Raw genomic sequence first — 19,475 nt, 5'->3', positions numbered from 1 at the left:
GGTGCTCGTGCTGGAGCGAGGCTAGATCACGATGGGGATATTGACTCGTCAGAACGATCTACAGAAAGTAGAAAGCCACTGGTGTTCTGTATCCTGTGTACGGAGTACGAAGCATCAGCCTCCCTCAAATTCCACAGTGAATCTTCCATTCCATCGGGATCGAGTACAATAATGTTGGACCCATCTAGAACACGGCGAACTCGCATGCCACAAGGGGTCGCCATAGATCTTAGACATCCTCCCTCGACCATTTGTGATCAATAAGATCTGTTTTGTCTCTGTTTGTTTTTCTTTTTGTTTCTTCTCTTTTTTCGTAAGAGATAGATAAATTCCATTGATTTGTTTTCCTGGAAGTGAGGAATCTGGGGAATACGAAGGACAAGGTTGAGTAAGGAATATATATCCGAGATACCAACAACTAGCATCACCAGCTACGTGAAATCCAAGCATCTAAATGCAAATAATAATAATAATGAGGAGTTATTGTTTCCCTCTGATTATTCTACCTAGGTACTACCGTACTACTTCCCTTTTGTCACCTTCCTAGCAAATGGATGCACCGCCACAACCACACCAGCCACATGTGGATGGGGTGTTGGACCATCACATGGCGATAAATCACCTCTTCTCTCTTCTTCTCCAACTCTCCATCCCTTGCCGTTTACACAACTGAACAAACCAGTGCAATCCCCGCTGATCTCAGACCCTACTACCATGCTCTAACAAGTCTGAATCAATTATTCGAATCCGTCGGTAAGGACCCTAGTGCCTTCTCTAGACTACCCTGCAGCCCAACTGACCGTACGTCATCGCGCCAACAGATAGGGAATAATGAACATCTAATCCTCCGCCCGTCGTATACCTATCGACGAAAATGACCAGTAAGCGCTCTCGCGCTGCTTTTGAGGCCGACCTCCAAGCCCACCAGTCCCCCTTCGCCTTCTACGGCACCCCGCTACCTCCCCTCGACGCCAGCGTCCGCGACGATGGCTCCTACACCCCGATCTGGAAACAGGAAGTGACCGACGACCGGGGAAGGAAACGCCTGCATGGCGCCTTCACCGGTGGTTTCAGTGCCGGGTGAGCTCACGATCCGCGCATAGCCTTGGACAGCACCGCTAAACAATCCGCGCCCCGCGTCTCCAGGTACTTCAACACCGTCGGCTCGAAAGAAGGATGGACCCCGGCGACCTTTGTGTCCTCGCGCCAGAACCGCGCCAAGGCCGCCCCCCAGCAGCGTCCCGAGGATTTTATGGACGAAGAGGATATCCGCGAGGCCGAAGAGGCCCGGAACCTGCAGACCGCCGAGGACTTCTCCGGGTTTGGTTCAACTGGGACGGACCCCGCGCGCCGCGGCGGTTTGATGGATGTCTTCCAAATGGGAGGCGAAACGATGGGCGTCAAGTTGCTCAAGAAGATGGGCTGGAAGGAGGGTCAAGGCATCGGGCCCAAGGTCCGGCGCAGGGCCTATGGGGATGCGTCCGATGCCGACAAGACGTATCTCTTTGCGCCGGAGAACCCGCCAATGGTAGCCTTCATACACAAGACAGACCATAAAGGCCTCGGTTTCGAAGGGGAATCTCGCTTGGACGCGCATAAACCGGATGATCAGGAATCCGATGACGACGCGGACCCTTTCTTTGGTCGCCGGCTAAGAGTCCCCGAGAAGCCGAAACCCCCGAGAACGAAAGAACCCCGTCGCGGTGCATTCGGAGTCGGCGTCTTGAACGATACCGGATCAGACGATGAAGACCCGTACTCGCTGGGCCCGCAGATATCGTACAACCGTGTGATCGGAGGCGACAAGAAGAAGAAAAAGAGGGCCAAGTCCGAAGACGGCAAACCCGCCATCACCTCGTCCAATCCTCTTCTCAACAGTAAGCCCGTCTTTATATCGAAGAAAGCAATCGCGGCGAAAGGCGCTGGTTTTCGAAAGTGTCATGATGGCCGATTGCCGCTGGATGGATTTCTTCTTGCCGACGGAATCTCTGGCCTTGCGATTTCGTCTCAAGAGAAGAAATATGCGCCGCCAGAGATCCCCAAGGACTGGAAATCCAGAAAAAGACCATCCCACGACAGGGATGAATCGACTTATGTCTCCACGAAAGAGGCAGCCAAAGCCTCATCCCTGGACCCCTCGTCGAGAGCCGCGCTTCTGGGAGAAGCGCAGCTGCCGGGCCAATCGATATTCGATTGGATGACTCCCGAGGCCCGCGAAAGGATTGTGAAGCTTACTGGGAGGACGGATCTCCCACCAGCACGAGGAGAAAAGGCCCCCAAGGGCTACGAGGCTTCCGACGCTCAGAAACGGCGGGATCTGTGGGATCTCGTGCCTAAACTGGATAAACAGGTAGCGGTGCAGGCGTTGACCCGAGCGGCCAGCGGGTGGATGCCCTATTCGGAGGATCCCGACAAGCGCACACGCTATCGAACGTTTCTGGAAGTCCGGGCTGGACTGCGAGAGAGCCTCCCGGAGCGGGTCCCCGGCTCGACTACGGACGAATGGATTGCGGAGCTTAATGAGTTCGCTCGGGCGGCAGAAGTGTTCAAGCCGATGTCAGGTCTAATGGCTTCCCGGTTTACATCGGCGTCGTCTGGACCGAAGGGGTCTTCGGATGAGTCTGAATCAGCGACTTCACCCAGTTCGTTATTGAGCAAGCCGGCCCAGAAACCGGCCGATCCTGCAGAAGAGGCCGCAAAGATCGGTATGTTTGGGCCCATGACGCGGAGCCACCATACGTTCTATCCAACCCGTCTTCTGTGCAAGCGGTTCAACGTGAAACCGCCCAGCCATGTGCAGGTCGACCCGGGCGAACCACGAGAGCGTGCGGAGGGTACACCCGGAGATCGTTTCCAGTCAGCCGGGTACCAGAGCGATACGGGACCAAAGGAATTAGTGTCCCGCGATGTGATGAACCAGCTCATGCTGAATATTGGGGCAACGGGCGGTGCTGATGCAGGATCGTCGGGGGTGCAGGAGAAGGCAAAGCCTATCGTGGTGGAACCCGAGCGCAACGAAGCCCTGGAGGCTGAGCGTCCTGGAGAGGCGGTGTTTAAGGCGATATTTGGGAGCGATGACGAGGAGGAATAATAAGAATTCTATACAAGTCAGCATACAAATTCAGTCAGTACCGGCTGGATGCCACCAGCGGGACGTATAGTAGACTGGTCATTTTGACCCCAACAGACGTACATAGTACTATACATATGCAGTTACACGATCGAGGCGGTGGATGTATAGTTTATCATTTATTAAAGTTGGCGTTGACGACGACTTCCTGCTCTGCTTGTCCTTGCATCTGCCCCTTGTTGAGGCGAGTGAGTTAGTTACCTACAGTAGTATACTAAGGGACGGACTTAAGTACTTGACGTTCCCCCTCTTTACTCGTATCGGATCAGCTCACCTTCTCTCCACCTCAACTCGACGTCATGTCATCTCGCCACTACTTCTAACCCAGCCCATCTCGCATCTTCTCATTCTCTTCGTACTCCTCTACTCCGTCCTACTACATTCCTCTATCGACACCCCGGCTGATGGAGTTGATCCGTCAATCTCCAAGATGGTAAGTCCCCAGCCGATCCCCCGAACAACCACCCTCATTGACACCCGCGGCACAGGGCTGTTGCTTTTCCATATCTGTGTCGCGTGACACCCACACCGACCGAGTAGTAGCCCCAGAGGAGCCCGCAGCAGCGACCGCACCGCGCAGCGCCGCCATCTCCAACACCACGACGACAACCACCCCGAGGACAACAACACTCTACCACCCCGCACGCAGCGGACCGTCCGCCACCGCACGGGTCGTCGTGCGCACCGCACCAGACGACTTCCCACTGGGCGAGCCGTTCAACGCGCCGATCCGCCCGCACGTGTGGTACAGCAAGCGGCGGCTCTGGACGCGCGCACAGCTGGACCACGAGCGCCGCGAGTTCTTCGAGACCCGCGTGACGGGGCGGCCGGAGATCTGGGCCGCGCTGGCGACGGCCCTCGCGCTCATGCAGGCTGGCGACCTCGACACTGCGCAGGGCATCGTCGACGCCGCCGGCATCACCGTGCCCACGGGCGACTTCTGCCAGGGCGCCTACGACCAGCACGGCGTGCTGTACCGTCTGCCGCAGTGCATCGTCAGCGACCCGGAGAACATGCTGGCCGCAGAGCTGGCGGATGAGTTCGACACTGACGACGATAAGATGTCGCTGGACGAGGCATCGGGCGATGAGCTGATCGCGGAGGAGGAGGAGGAGGTCGAGCGGCGCCGCGATGAGAAGGGGAAGGCTAGTGAGCGCGACGTGATCCGGGTCCGGGCGCGCCTGAGTGATCGTGGCGGGCCGGATGTCGTCGTCGCCGTGAAGACGTCGCACAGTGTGGGGTTCATTGCGCGCAAAATCCAGCAAGATGCCGGGGTGCGTGCATCCTATTTTACGCTCTATTGTTTGCGGGGACATGGCTAATGTGGCTACGGCAGATCCCGCGCACCCAGCGCGTCCGCATCGTGTACCTGGGCAAGATGCTCCGCGAACATGCGTCCCTCGTCGACCAGGGATGGAAGTCCGGCCATGTGGTAAATGCGCTGGTCGTCGCCCGGAATCCGCTATGACTGGCATGCCGAATCTACGAGTCTACGAATCTATGAGCCTGAAGCTACGATACGCCCGATGACCGGTCGACATCGACATCGATATTGACATCCGTTAAAACTAATGACCAAGGCGTTGCATGTTTCCAGCATAATACCCATTTGTCCATGCGTACGAGTCATGCATTATCTGTCTTTCTGTGTCTTTCCGATAATACTCAGCGTTTCATAATAACCATTTTCACGATAGCATATCTATATGATGCGTCTTGCTGACTACCGTAGCCCGAGTTAATCTGAACCGTATAGGGATTAACAAAACAGGTCTAACTCATCTCCCTTGGAGCAGCTCAAGCCCCTTCACAACTCGCAGAATCCGTCTGACCCACCCGCAGAAGCTCATACTTTTTAAGTCTGCCACCAAAAAGAAAAAAGAATGCATCATCCGTGAATCGAACACGGGCCTCATCGATGGCAACGATGAATTCTACCACTAGACCAATGATGCTTGCCAAGCCGACCAGATGAGATCTGATTCGCTGGATGAGATTTCTTTCCCACTATTGATTTATCAGACATCAATATGCTTCACCATCTATGCTTCGGTTGATAATCTACTCTAATTAATGAAGACTACACCAACCGTCCATTCTCTGCCTCCCGCCCCTTGGGCGTCTCCCCAGACCGCCGCTTGAACACCCGACAGACAAACTTGACACTCTTCACCACTCCTCTCACCAGCGAGGTCGGGTTGTAGTGTTTCACCCGGAACATGTAGTACAACGCCACGGTGCCCATGATATTGAACCCGATGTAGGCCCAGCCGAGGCCATAGTTCCGCCACCGCTCACCATAGACTACACCAGTTAGCACTCTTTCTCAACGACAAACGACGGCACTTACAGATGTTGCTACTGGCAAGGTACTGGTCCGCATTGCGCAGCTGGCAGTACTCGCAGCCCTGCGTTGCGTCCTGATTGTACAGCGTGCCCGGCGCAGCCTGCAGATACGAGGCCAGGTACTGCCCGCAGGTCATGCCGGCGGGCGGATTGAAGACGCTCAGTTCCTCGCTGGAGCACTCAATGGGACGGCCGTGCAGGCCGGTAGCCGTCAGACCGGCAATCAGATACGTCAGCGGAGACACGCGGTACATGAAGATCCAGAATCCGGGCAGCGCGTTGGGCGGCTGCATCACGCCGTTGAAGGTGAGGGCCATGATGAACAGCAGCGTGGCGATCGTACCGCCTGTCTCGGCGTCTGGCAAGGCGGAGATGATCAACCCGGCAAAGGTCGAGGTGAACATGTAGAACTGCACGACGAATAGTAGCATCAGGCCCTGTCGGTGTGAAGCCTGCGACGCGCCGTAGATCGGGAAGTAGTAGCATGCCCAAGCAATGACGCCGGCGAGGATCTGGTAGGGGATTTCGACGGCGACGTTGGCGATGAGGAATGCAGCCCATGAGTAGGCTTTGGATGGTCTTTCCCGGACTTCGTACAGGGAGCGTTGGACGACGAACTTGGGCATGATCCTGGTGCTGTTAGACCCTAATGACTGGGGAAAACAGGGAAACGGGGTTGCTTACTGTTGCACCAGGGTCGAGAAGATAGAGGTCAGCATGAATGCACTGAACAGGACATCCTGGAAGCCCTGCAAATTGCTGTTGGGTTTGAAGAATGTAAAGCCGATGAACAGAGACGATAGCGTGGCGAGGAGCAACTTCGCCCATACGTAGGCTGGTTCACGCCAGTACTGCTGGAACACCCGGTGCGTCACATGCCACAGCTGGTTCGGAAAAGGCATGGCGTATTCTCCGTATTCGGAGCCTGGACTATCGTCGCCGTGCTCATCAGAAGCCGAAGCCCGTTCTTGATGGATTCGATCGATTTCCTTCTGGATGTCTTTGGCCTCCTGGCTTTCGTTCCAGACGGCAGCCCAGTCCTTGGACGCTTTGCCCGACGCACCGGCGCCAATGATCTCTAGCATGTACTCGGCGGGCTTTGCATGTTAGTTGGTTGTGGATTGACTAGGGCAGAGAGACTCACATTCTCGGACGCACCACAAGTCCGGGCGCCATTTGCTTCGAAATAGTCCAGCATGGTACGAGACTGGTCTCCAATCTCTCCAAAATACACAGTCTTCCCTCCCTTTGCTAAGAAAAGGAGGCGGTCGAATTGCTGGAAGAGCAGCGCGCTCGGCTGATGGATCGTGGATAGAACTGCCTGACCATGGTCGGCCAGCTTCCGCAAGAAAGCAATAATCGACCACGAGCTCTGCGAATCCAGCCCACTGGTCGGTTCGTCGAGGAAGATCAACAGGGCCGGCTTAGCAGCAAGCTCCACTCCGATCGTCAAGAGCTTTCTCTGTTCAACGTTCAGCCCTTCACCCGGCGTTCCGACAATGGCCCCCGCGAAGTCCTCCATCCCGAGCATCGCGATGACCTCTTCAACATATTTGTATTTCTCCTTTTTGGAGACCGATATCGGCTGACGGAGGAGGGCACTGAAACGAAGCGCCTCTCGAACGGTCGTTGTCGCGAGATGGAGGTCTTGCTGCTGCACATATCCAGTCTTCCGCTGGAAACTATTATCCAGCCCTTTGCCGTCCACCAGCATATCCCCAGTGACAACACCTATAGAGACACGCTTCGCGAGGACATCAAGGAGGGTGGTCTTGCCCGCTCCAGAAACACCCATCAGGGCTGTAAGAGTGCCGGGCTTGACCCAGCCAGAAACGTGATCCAGCAGACGTCGTTGGCCTCCTTTGACTGGAATATCATAGCACACATCACGCCAGGTGAAGATGGCATGTTGCTTAGGAATTGCAGATGCGTCCTTCTCCGTCTCGGCCTGGTGCTGAGGATTGTCTGTCGCAACGCTTTCTTTTCCGCGTTTATTTGCATCGCGCATGTAGGCTGGCACATGACCACGTCGGAATACTAAGAATTCCGCCTTTGACGAAGTGGCAGAGTTAAGCTCGGTGGCAAGGAGATAAACCACAGTAAAAAAGATATAGAACCCTATCAAGATACCGAGATTCCTCCATTCGTGTGCGTAGGTGTATCTGTACTGGGATTCAATGAAAGCATCCCCAGACACCGTTCTTTCTCCTGCAACAGCACCGCGCACGTTACAGATGAAAGAATCGCCGCTGAGTTGAGGATAGGCGGGAACGAACTGCGAGCACGTGAAACGCCGTCCGTGGAATTCGTTGGCGACCAACGCTTCGAACGTATAGAACACAGGGTTGATCCACCGGATCCAGCTGAACCACGGGATGTCGGACATCTGAGGTACGGGTATGACGAAGCCAGTGTAGATGACGATGGCCAGGACAATCACCCCAGCCATAGCCATTGCCTGTGCGAGCGTCTTGGTCGCTGCAGCGAGTGTTCGAAAAATCCCCGACATTGCAAATGTGCTGAGGAAAGTGAACAGAAAGAAGATGAAGAACTGAGATGCTTCATATCGCTGTATCGTCGCTTAGTTCCGTTCAAGAGGATGAGTTGTGGACTTACCAGGCCGGCCAGAAAGTAAAATATGATGTTGAACACGGTAGCAGATACGAATTTGACTGGGATATCGGAAACAATCCCACCAAACGCTTCCGTGAATGGGTGGACAAAGGCGTACGATGCTTGCTTCTCAACGATGGGGCGCTGGTCGTAGAGGGAGTTGATTTCAGTAATACTGATAAGAGCATTCATTCTGTACCATCGTCAGAAGACGTCCAGATAATCTCGCGAGAACTTCACATGAGGAACTGGACATACAAGACAGCGAAGAAAAGAGCGGCGCCTTTGCTCTGGAATCCTGCCGTAGCATTCGGGGTCCTAAGACATTAGCATAACCTCACATACCAGAGAGGGAGCCCTACCCGTAATAGATTGAACCGATAATCAGAGACATTGCAATGCGTCCAATGACCGTTGTCAGAGTAGACGGTTTATCATTCCATATCCTAGAGCAGTAAGCGAACAGCCGGATATCGATGTCTGGGATGCCACCATACCTTTGATAGGCTCGTATGGTACAGAGCTTGACTTGCATTGGGATGGAAATGACATAAGGACTCTTGGGACGAACGTGCTTCGCTTGTCTTTGGCGTTTTCTTTCGCCAAAGACCTGTTCAGATTCGCCTCCGGGAGGAAACTCTTCCATATGCTCCTTGATTTCTTTATGGAGTTCCGCATACAGAGGACTGTTCTTCCAATATTTTTCAAATTCATCCGGAGTCCTAGGGACCTTGTTCTCCATCCCTTGGCGCGGCTTGCGTTCCTGGGGATTGGTTACAGATGTCAAAAAATCACCTGTCGTTTGGCGTGGGGGGCAGTCCCACCCCATGTCGATGAAATAGTCTCTTGCTTCATCGCACGGTCCAAAGTAGATCTCTCTGCCTTCGTAGAGAACAATAGCCTTGTCGAAAACGTCGTAGATGGCCTGCGATGCTTGGTATATGGCCACCGCATGACAGGACCCAGCCAAGTTGGCGGACAGTCTCAGTGCATTAACGAATTCCAGGGCACTGGCGGAGTCAAGTCCACGGGTGCTGTTATCCCATGCCGCGATAGGGGCTCCAGACAAGGCCATCTCTGCGATGCTAACTCGCTTTCGTTCTCCTCCGGAAACACCTCGTACATAATCATCGCCGACTTTCGTGTTGTACGTATGTGACAGACCAAACACCGCCATTATGACCTGTGTGATATGCTTGGCGTATTGCTGTCGATTGACTCCATGTAGACGTCGCTCTGGAGTTCTGGCAGCAGCGGCGAATTCCAGAGTTTGCCCAACAGTTAAGTGAGGGAAATGTTTATCCACTTCCTGGTTATACACGACCTCTCCTTTGAACTCCTTGTGCATTCTCTCCATGGAGATTCCATTGTACTGGATCTCGGAGCTTTTGCGGAGCTTCAACCCATGCAGTTCGCCGCACAGGGTCTTTAGGAAAGTCGAACACCCGCTACCAGGCCGACCCAGTACGATCAGCAGCTCGCCGCTCTGGAGAAGCCCGTCAAAATTGCGTAGGATATGTTTCTCGGGCGACCGCTTCGCAAAGCTCAGGTACTCCTGCGGTCGAAAGGGCGCAAGCAAGGTCGACGCCACGGTATCTTGATACTGGAGCTCCGAGCCTGATCCGGAGACATTGAGGTTCTGGAAAACGACCCCGGCGGACGCGGGGCGCGGAAGACCCTCCGTATCCATCAACTTCATTCGCATTCGAGCCCATTTGTACAGATCGAATTTGTCACTGCTCGGGTCCAGCACCGGGTCATCCGGGTTGAGCTCGTCGAGGGTATCCCGTCGTTCAATGGCAGCGCCCGAATCGACGGGGCGATGACGGGGGAAGCCGGATGCGATGCGGGTGAGTTGCTCCCTGTCTTCCGGACGCATGTGATCCATGACCGTGCTGTCTTCTCGCGCGCCCCTGGATTGTCGTCGCGAGAACGTCCGTATGGGGGCGATCTCATCGGGCTCGTGGGAGCTCGAGCGACTCGAGTCGCTGGTGCTCTCAGGGTGAGCCATGTTCCTTTCTTTCCCGAACCCACGCGAGCGCTCTGAATTTACCAACACAACTCGACAGGCAGAGAATGCGCTGGCAAGCGGGGATGGTGGTGGATAATAAAAGGATTGGGTGGTTCGCTTAAAAGCAGGGCGGAAGGGCTTCAGGTGTTACAAGGTGACGTTGTGACCCTGTTAAGTGTAGCCATCCCCGCACCGGCCGGGACAACAATTTCCACAGGAGATGAGTCGATGAGAAGATTCGGAGGATGATCCAGTCAACTTCGGGGTTTCCATGGACGCCGTCAGGGCGTTTGGATGGCGATTTGTCAAGTCGGCCAGTGGTGATGTCATCGCGGCCAATAGCCCCAGTGGTCGTGTAACAACAGTCTCCCAACGAGCGAAATGTTACCGCCTGACTGGGATGAGAACACATCGACTGACGGACTGACTCCCTTGGCAGAGAGTTGGGAATGAAACATTGCAATCCGGCCGGTTGTGGTGGTGCAATCCGAGTGGATCGGGCACTCCATACAAAAGGGTCCAGACGACCCACTAGGGCCACTACTAGACTATACATATGATCTACACTGCATCATGTCATGTTTACTCCAATCCATCCCAGAGACGTGCAGAATGAGATGGATTCGACCTGATATTCTGGTAAATAAAAATGGAATAGTCTATCCAACAGTATTGTAATAGATGAATCCACAGTCGAATAAATTCTATAGCAGCCCTGCTCTACGGCGGACTGGGTATGTCGCCAACCCCCTTATCGCGGAACCAAGAGAAGCTATTTTTTTTTAATTAGGAAACAGGTTGACCTTCGTCGCTGGTTCGAAGCTGGGGGTGACTTCTTCCTTTCTTTGTTTCATTCCATTGAAGCCAGTACGTCAGGATACAGTCATGCTGCCTTTGATGACGATGAAGAGTACAACAAGTAACTGAAACTATCGACTTCATAGAACTGAAGAGGAAATGATATCCGACTATCTCTAGGCACTCCGTCCAATCAGGTTCTCTCATATCTTGTTTCCCCTGGAGAAGCCAAATTGCAGATACCGGGTCAAAACCAAACATGCAGTCGCCAAGAGCATGATTGCCCCCGCAAAGATCCATGTGCCCTGGAATTCCGACTGAATATCCTGTACCAATGGCGATGGGGCCCCTGATGGTCGGAGACACGCACCGGCTATTGGGTTGCCGACCAACGCCCCAAATGCAGCGATGGTGTAGGCCAGACCCATTCGTCCCCCCAGCTCGCTCTGTTTAATGGTGAGATTGGCGATGGTGGCGGGTGGAAGCGAAACCATGCCGCCAGAGATAAGACCGTATAGCAGCACGATAACAATAAGTCCGGGGAGACTGTGGGTGAATCGCCATAGAAAGAGAGTAACCGCCGATAGGAAGCATGCTGGCGCCATGACATTGACTCCTCCGTACCTATTCATTGTCAGGACGAGGCCATGAGGACAGGATGGTGCAGGCTACCGGTCTGCGAGCCAATTAGGCCCGATACGACCTATTAAACTCGTCGCATTCATCATACTGAGGAGGTAGAAGGCCATGTCTTCGTCGATGCCCAGTTGCAGGGCATATTTCTGGATGTAGAAGAAGGGGATGTACACCGAAGAAATCATCAGGGTGAATGCTTAGGATGTGTGAGCTTTAGTATAACACGGGGAGACCTCATTACCAAACTGACCAGCGATGAATACCACGTAGGGGAAATCGCGGAAATGTTTGAGCTCGATTAGTGAGGTTCCCTTGGAAGACCGTGGACGAAGCTTCATGACCAAGCAGGCAACGATTAGACACCCCAAGATAAGGAATGTTAGCGCTCGCACAGCCCATGGGAATCCTATCTGCACAAAGAGACGCCGGAGCATGATCGGATAGATAATTCCGGCTGCAATATAATGTCAGTTTGACCACATCAAGCACAAGTCTGCAGCGTAAATGTACTCACCCAGACTGCTGCCCGTAGCCGCAATCCCCGTGGCGATCATCCTCTTCTTTCGAAAGTACAGGGGTATAACAGCAACCGAGGTCAGACCCAGAAGCCCACTTCCTAGACCGGTGCAGATGCCCTGTGCCAACAGCACCTGCCAGTATGTGGTACTAAGAGATGTCATGAACATTCCGAAAACCTCAAAGAATGTCCCCAGGATAAGAAGTAGATGCAGGTGCCCCGAATCCAAAAACCAGCCCGCAAAGACCCCAACAAGCATGGTTAGGAAAAGCTGGATGGACCCAATCCATGAAATAGCAGAAGGAGTTGAGGTTTTCAAGAGACTATCAGCGTAGAATGTCTCAAATATCCCAAAGGAGTTTGTGAGGCCCCTTGGAAGCATTAGAGACGTATAGTGATAGGTATGCAAGAACGAAGCTCGCTCAAATAACCAAGAATTCCTGGGCTGGGGCAATACGAACCAGGTATTTGCAAAGAGAATCCAGCTTCCTAGGACTTGTAGCCATGCTTGAAGTCCTTCGTCCATGGGGTATTCGGCTTCTGGCTCTGTCGAGACGACCACTGCTGCCTCCGCAGCAGCTTCTTTTTGGAAGCCAGTCATCGCTGTTTCACTGTGCAGATTGGAACTTAGAGAGTGAGAAGGAAGAATTGCCAGTCAGAATATGAAAGGACGAGACGAACGAGAAGAGCCTGGCTGGTTGGAGCCGTGATAACGAGGCATACTCTATCAAACAATTTATTCTTACGTAAAGAGAGCGACCTAGAATGACATGGGCCCACGGAATATCTAATGAATACTCGAAATGTACGGAGTACTCCGTAGCAGAGCGTCGTTCTAAACTAGTAATGGTGTTTATAGGCGAATAAAACATCAATGAGCGTGTGGAGCCCCCATTTAGGTGCTCGGTAGGGACCCGATGGTCCCATTGACCCTAGATGCTAGGGCCAGATCAGCTATCTTAGCCTGTACGTTGACTCATCCAAGATATCAATTCGGCCCATTCCGTGCGAGAAAGTCTTCAGGGCACAGGAGAGAAACATGCGTTGTGGTTCCCAGATGTAGGAGCCCTAGTATAGGATTACCCGGGTTGTTACCGGAGGTATATCAGGTATAGTGGCTGATATATATAACATGTCTGATTAGAGCTCCGCAAAGATGCACCGATGTATGTATACAGTGTCGGACGATATTGGGCCAGATCAAATGGCTCTTACACACTAGAAAATTTCATCTATAGATGGAGAACAAAATCAAACAGACCAAATACCACGAACAGATCATAGGTACCATGAACCCGACGGGTTTCGATCCCTCAATGTGGAAATTTATTTTGGTTTACTTAAAACGTATTTCGGCCCGCACCGTCTTAATAAGCCCCGCTAGCTCAGTTGGTTAGAGCGCCAGACTTTTATGTGTCTTATGCGAGACTTCATAGTAATCTGGATGTCAGGAGTGTATGTAACCATGGACTACCTCAAGGTGTCTGTCTGAAACTAATCCCTCAATAGTCGAGCCTCCTGCGGGGCGATGCCGTCTTTATTTTTATTTTGCAGCTCTTTTTATTCTCGGTCACAATGGAGGGCTCAGTGACTTCCCACCTCAAGTGCTCTTCAACATAGATCTGGAACAGAGAGATTGTCTCCCTGGCCTTGTTATATGTTCATCTGAGGGATACTGTGCTACAAGTGCGAAGAGTGTTCATATAACAACGACCACCCACTTGATTTGTATAGGATCAGCATACCACTATCTACATGGACCCCCTTCTTCACTTCTCCGGCGTGAGTTGAACCACAATATCCACCCGCTCCAGGCATATGTCTCGCTCAGACTCCACCCTGAACTGAACGACACACTGACACAAAAGCAAGCACGGCTATCTTACACGTACTTGACGGTAACGGAGCTGGACCCCACCGAGACAGAGGTCAGAACCTTATTACTCTGCTCAATATCGATCACGGTAGCACCAGAAGGACCAACAGTCGAGCCCCCATCGGTAGCCTCAGCACTGCTAAAGGTCACGGTACCAAAGTCCGCAAAGGGCACAAGACTACCATTCTCCTCAAAGTCCTCGACGATCCATTCGGCGTTGTACTCGCACAGGCTGCCGTCGACGCCGCCGGTAAAGGTGTGCGTCACCGTCTTCCCGGTCGTCAGGTTCTCGACGGTGGCAGTGCCGGCCGTCTTGCTGGTAGCGTCGACGGTCACCCGGATCGTGTCGCCGGCGCTGATGGTGATCCCGCTAAAGTCGTACGCGTAGTCCGGGTACCACTCGTACCAGGCGTCGAAGGAGACGCTGCTCCCCTGCACGCAGAAGTCAACGCCGGTCTGCAGGATGGCGGTTGAGCAGGTGTCGCCGTCGATGCCGACCCAGGCGGAGGCGCAGTACTCTTTCGAAGACGAGCTGCCACTGGGGGTAGACGGGGTCGGGACGGTGAACTCTCCCGTCACGGCTGTGTAGCCGGTGCCGATGAGGACGGCGCCGGCCCAGTTGGAGCTGTACTCCACGTGGGTGGTGTTGGAGAGATGCAGGAGCTCAGAGCTGTCTGGCTTGTAGGGAGGATGGCTGGAGCGGTTGGCAGCACGAGCAACGCGACGCGCATTCCGAGCCTGGCGTTGGGCTGTGAGAGGAGCGGCAACAGCTGTGCCGGCGAGAAGGATGGAAGAAAGAACAGAGAGCTTCATTTTGGCAGATGCTTAGGGTGTTATGATCAATGGAGGAGCAGAGCAGATAGGTTTAACCAGACTGTTTCCTTTGAGGTTGAAGTCCGTACCTGATGGTCGTTGTTTAGCTCCTATTTATACATCTCAATGAGCCGTGCTGTCTGTATCTTCCCCTCTCCCCCTGAACCTTCGTCGGACGTCCGTGTGGTGTGATTGCACAATCAAAGACATACATCGTCAGGGAGACCATCGTGGCTCGGTACTTGGTGGAGAAGTCTCTAAGCGATGTTACCCTCCGCTCTATCCCGACTAGCAGGGGCACTAGCTAGCAGCCAAGGAAGATAGATATCATGAGAGAAATGTTATTCCAGAATATTTTCCAATCAGGAACACAGGGCTGCAGCAAACCGCTGCATACTGTGCATACTGCCATAGTTAGCATCGCATATCCTCGGCTTTTCGACCACGGGTTGTTCGACTCCAGTCTAGACCAGAGATCGTCGAGCCTAGCCCTGTACTAAGTATGCCTGTATCCATGCTTCCTATACGACGATAGATAACAAGGACTGTCTACGACATTGCTTTGTGACCGGGAATATCAGATGAGCGCCGACTACCGCTGATACACAATAGCCGGAAGATCATACGGCTACATAGACTGGGTATTGATTCGTTTCCTAGCGCTACTTCGAATCATCTGCTATACGAAATGTCTGCTGGACAGACAAGACCCCGTACACACGGACACAGAAGGACAGCGGATAACGCGGATGATCCTTGCCCGCTTTCTGAACGGGAGAGACATTTCCTTATCTTCACTGAAAAGAGAAGTCTCTAGAAGAGAGCTGAAGTACAGGGGTGGGGAAGCGGACATAACAAGTTAGTGACAAGCTTTAGTCAAGCATATTGTGGTGGACACAAGAAGTGTGGCGTTTTCTATCAAGGAACTAAAACGTGCTCGGAAGCGTATTGGCTTCTTTCTCGACTAGCACGGCAAGCAATGTAACCTTCTGACCTGGTTTAATCAACTCTTCATCTATTCTGCAGAGGATATGCAGGTGACACTAGGAGGAGATCAAGCCCCGTACTTATGCTGTCTCTTAGGAGAACTTCACCCGTCCTATATTCGTGTTCTATAGGGAGTGTTTCTACTTTCTACTTTCCTAGTGGGAGATGCATGGCTAGGGACCTTTCCGCTTATCGACCATAAGCCGGCAGATCCCCTGGTGAGCTTATCGGGATTTATGGCTGCCACTATTTCACTAAACGGGGGTTTTGAGTAGTTGATACTACCTTACTATATCTATCGGGGGATTATGGTGGGAGCGACGGGGATCATTACGCAAAGGGGTAATCTCCGACGCACCCGCCTTTTGTTCAACTAAATATTGTTCAGGATCCGATGTCGACATATGCATGGCGGGGTTGCCGATAATCTCTGCAAACACACAGCCGAAGGAAGTATCCAGCTTGTATTCGAGCTGTTGATGGCTGATGCATAGACGGCGCCTTCCAGCCACATGTGGAACTGACCCAGGGCCTTGCAAATGCTGTATAGATTTTGCGAATTCGTCCGAAGACTTGCTGGGCATCATGCAAGTTACTGGATTTGGCTGTCATATCAATAATATCTCGCCTATCTTTTATCGTACGACGGTGGATATTCTCTGGTTTACATGAATACCGGTAGCGGCACCGGTGAAATATGCATAATACATTAAGTGATCTCGCTCATGCTCTCTGAAACACCGGTACTTGACTGATACCTACTTTTCTCCACATCCCCAACTTCACGACTTCTTCTGAACACAACTATTCCTCTTTGTATTTGGATTCGTCCGATTCGAGACTCTTTTCGAGCATGAAAACCCAACCCATACTAAATGTACTTACCCTAGACCACTGCAAGCATAGGCTCCGTATTTGTTCGGCAACAAGTGGGTTTCCAGGCACACCGCAAAGGTGATGAATATAGTATCAACACAAGCTACCACAAAGATTAATCATCATGCAGGACTGCCCGCAAGGACATCAAGATTGGCACCAAAGATGCTCTATAAACGGTGTTAGACGGTTGTTCCGGGCGATTTCTTAAAGACCTTGGCTTTTCTGTATTTATACTTTGCTTAAATAGTGGTCACTGCTGCATCCAAGCTTTCAGCCTTACCTCTAGCTAGACTCGCGTTCCCTTGTGCAAGCAATGAGTATAGTACGTGCAGTAGAGACGGATCTTAATTGAGCAAATATTCCGTTGATCATGAATAAAATGGTATTATTGAGAACCTCTATAAATACAGGGAGTTTTTATCTGTGATTGAGATTGTCTAGATAGACAAACAACTATGTAAATCAATCGTTCAAGCCTCGGTCTCTGTCGACGATAGCTTACCGGCAGTTCCATAGCGAATGACATTAACGAAAGAACAGATGAGAGGTGCGTTGTTTATTTTGCCTGTTTGATCGACAAAGCCAAGGCTAGAGGCCAAGACTGGTGGGGTGGTGGGGGACGAAGAGTAGATTTATATACTTATTCTGTGAGACTTATTACATAGAGATAGTCTCAGGGAACTACCGAGAAAGAACTGCTCTTGACTAAGATAAGTAAGATTGAATACATTATCTGATCACAGTACTAGAAACTATAGGCAATTATAATTGCCAGATTAAGCTTAACTGAGTGTAATTGGGAAAGGTAACTTAGACCCCAGGATTCCATAGCTCCTCAAAAACTCAGAGAACCACAAGCACACTACCGAGCACCATCGCACCAACAAGAGAAGAGGCGACCGATTTCATCGCCGCACCGCCAGTAAACAACGGAGCCTCGGGGCTAGTATCGGTACCGGCAGGAGGGTTGGCACCAGATTCCCCCGATGCTCCGCCAGTAGCCCCCGGAGCGTTGGGACTAGTATTAGTGTGGGTAGGCAACTCAGGTTCAACCGTATCTCCACCGGTGGGTGCTGGGGAAGTGCCCGTTGGGATTGTAGGGTGGGCACCGGTCGGTTCTGGGCCCGAAGGCTTAGTTCCGGGACCGGTAGGTGTCTCCGTCTCTGTCTCGCTGGGCTCGGAGGTCGGCGGAGGAGTTGCAGTCTCTGTTTCGCACGGAGTCGTGCTTGATGCCGGAGGCGTCTTGGTCTCCGTCTCGCAAGGGGTGGTGGTAGGCTTGGCTGTGGCTGTGTCTGTCTCGCATGGAGTAGTAGTGCTCGACGGCGGAGGTGTACTGGTCTCCGTTTCGCATGGAGTGGTAGTAGGTTTGGCTGTCTCTGTGTCTGTTTCGCATGGAGTAGTAGTGCTTGAAGGCGGAGGTGTGTTGGTCTCCGTCTCGCATGGAGTGGTAGTAGGTTTGGGTCCTTCCGTGGTGGTTTCGCAGGGAGTAGTAGTAGAAGAAGAGGAGGAGGAGGAGGAGGAAGAGGAAGAGGAGTGAGACTCAGTACTAGTTGAGCAGGGCTCGGACGTGGTCGAAGAGCTAGTAGTAGGAGGGGTGGTCGTGCTGGCATCAGTGGTTGTGGTGCCAGGGGTGGTCGTAGTCGTAGTGCTCGACGTGGTTGTCGTGGTACTTGTCGGAGTCGACGTCATCGTCGTCGTAGTTGTCGTGCTCGGCGTTGTGGTCGTAGTAGTCATCGTACTGGACGTTGTGGCCGTGGTTGTGGTAGTCGTAGTTGTTGTAGTTGTAGCGACATCGGCGTACGCATCAATTCCCTTCTGGATACTCGCCGCAATGCCCGCTGAAAGCTCGTTGGCGACTTCCTCCAGCTCCGCCGGGACCTTACTGCTCAGGGCCTGAGCAAACCCATTGGCAGCCGCCAACTGCGCGGTCAGCTGTGCGTAAACACTCGGTCCCGAACCAGCTGCAACAACAAGGCTCTTCTTATCAATCAGCGCAGAGATGGTTGTATCCACGTTGCTCGTCAAAGCCAGAATCGGGTTGACGAGATCTATGGCTTCGAGGCCGGTAAGTGCGTCGCCGGCAAGGGTAATCTGCGTGCCCTCGTTGATGAGGGCGACGAGCTGGGTGGAAGTTGCCTCGATAGCGGAGGTGTCGCCGCCAGTGTAAGCCGCGATGTCAGAGCCCAGGGAGAGGACTTGGTCGTTGATCTGGGCGACTTTGCTTACGATTGCTGCAGAGTCGCGCTCGACCAGGGATGGGGTGACGGTAAGCCTGGTTGGGGTGGCGAGGGCAGTTGTTAGGGCTAGCAAACCCGCAAAGAGCGTTGACTTGACCCTCATCTTGGTAGCGTGAAAAACGAATGGAGTGCAGCCTGTACTTGATAGGGGGTAAAGGGAGCGTTTTGCTGGTGACGCTTAGGAAGTCCCTTATATAGCTGGGACTTGAGACCAGTGTCATTGATGGAGCACATGTCTGTAGCATAGGCAGTTGGTTAACCTCGCTTCTACAACAACCCAGTATAGTATGTCATTTCCACCAGACAAACGCTAGACGAATGGGCAGATCGATTACTGGACAAATCAGCCCTAGTTGGGACTATAGGAGATTGCATACAGTTGCACAGACCTCAACGTCCAGGGACCCAACTAGGCTATCTTAGGCAATGGCTGCGAACATCACGGTTCGCGATGCAGGAATTATCGACTAACCCATGTTTAGTCGGTCACCTTTGATTAATCGACCATCTCGTGATCCAACGGACACCAACAAACCCCGTGTTTTAGTGTCTTGGACGTTCCTGGAGTCCAGCCACAGTCGCGGGGTAGTGAGACATCTTATATTGGGCGACCCCAATTAAGAAAAACTCGG

General features: G+C 52.7%; 7 protein-coding genes and 1 non-coding gene across 8 annotated transcripts; 2 read left to right on the top strand and 6 right to left on the bottom strand.

The window, feature by feature from the left end:
- Positions 1-874: 874 nt before the first annotated feature.
- Positions 875-3,091, top strand: ATEG_00306 (putative G-patch domain protein; the record flags this gene model as incomplete). The annotated part of the gene is made up of 2 exons (XM_001210392.1): positions 875-1,080; positions 1,147-3,091. 2 exons carry the CDS (start codon positions 875-877, stop codon positions 3,089-3,091), a joined length of 2,151 nt encoding a protein of 716 aa, XP_001210392.1.
- A 469-nt stretch (positions 3,092-3,560) lies between these two features.
- On the top strand, positions 3,561-4,598 carry ATEG_00305 (uncharacterized protein; the record flags this gene model as incomplete). Its single annotated transcript, XM_001210391.1, has 3 exons — positions 3,561-3,563; positions 3,619-4,404; positions 4,467-4,598. 3 exons carry the CDS (start codon positions 3,561-3,563, stop codon positions 4,596-4,598), a joined length of 921 nt encoding a protein of 306 aa, XP_001210391.1.
- Positions 4,599-5,014: 416 nt separating this feature from the next.
- ATEG_10480 lies at positions 5,015-5,085 on the bottom strand. Its single transcript has one exon. It is a non-coding gene; the product is annotated as a tRNA-Gly (tRNA).
- Positions 5,086-5,148: 63 nt separating this feature from the next.
- ATEG_00304 (uncharacterized protein) lies at positions 5,149-10,100 on the bottom strand (the record flags this gene model as incomplete). The annotated part of the gene is made up of 9 exons (XM_001210390.1): positions 5,149-5,172; positions 5,316-5,434; positions 5,481-6,106; positions 6,161-6,573; positions 6,621-8,045; positions 8,093-8,282; positions 8,348-8,407; positions 8,452-8,535; positions 8,587-10,100. The coding sequence occupies 9 exons, from the start codon at positions 10,098-10,100 to the stop codon at positions 5,149-5,151; spliced, it is 4,455 nt and encodes a 1,484-aa protein (XP_001210390.1).
- Positions 10,101-11,101: 1,001 nt separating this feature from the next.
- Positions 11,102-12,652, bottom strand: ATEG_00303 (uncharacterized protein; the record flags this gene model as incomplete). Its single annotated transcript, XM_001210389.1, has 4 exons — positions 11,102-11,522; positions 11,571-11,730; positions 11,785-11,988; positions 12,049-12,652. The coding sequence occupies 4 exons, from the start codon at positions 12,650-12,652 to the stop codon at positions 11,102-11,104; spliced, it is 1,389 nt and encodes a 462-aa protein (XP_001210389.1).
- Positions 12,653-13,933: 1,281 nt separating this feature from the next.
- ATEG_00302 (A4/G1 family peptidase) lies at positions 13,934-14,740 on the bottom strand (the record flags this gene model as incomplete). The annotated part of the gene is made up of 1 exon (XM_001210388.1): positions 13,934-14,740. One exon carries the CDS (start codon positions 14,738-14,740, stop codon positions 13,934-13,936), a length of 807 nt encoding a protein of 268 aa, XP_001210388.1.
- A 1,079-nt stretch (positions 14,741-15,819) lies between these two features.
- On the bottom strand, positions 15,820-16,311 carry ATEG_00301 (uncharacterized protein; the record flags this gene model as incomplete). Its single annotated transcript, XM_001210387.1, has 2 exons — positions 15,820-15,852; positions 16,018-16,311. 2 exons carry the CDS (start codon positions 16,309-16,311, stop codon positions 15,820-15,822), a joined length of 327 nt encoding a protein of 108 aa, XP_001210387.1.
- Positions 16,312-17,449: 1,138 nt separating this feature from the next.
- Positions 17,450-18,946, bottom strand: ATEG_00300 (uncharacterized protein; the record flags this gene model as incomplete). Its single annotated transcript, XM_001210386.1, has 1 exon — positions 17,450-18,946. One exon carries the CDS (start codon positions 18,944-18,946, stop codon positions 17,450-17,452), a length of 1,497 nt encoding a protein of 498 aa, XP_001210386.1.
- Positions 18,947-19,475: the final 529 nt, after the last annotated feature.

The sequence above is a fragment of the Aspergillus terreus genome, genomic scaffold, assembly GCF_000149615.1.
Source record: "Aspergillus terreus NIH2624 scaffold_1 genomic scaffold, whole genome shotgun sequence".
Classification (NCBI taxonomy): Eukaryota; Fungi; Ascomycota; class Eurotiomycetes; order Eurotiales; family Aspergillaceae; genus Aspergillus; species Aspergillus terreus.
This window is presented reverse-complemented; position numbering and strand designations above follow the sequence as displayed.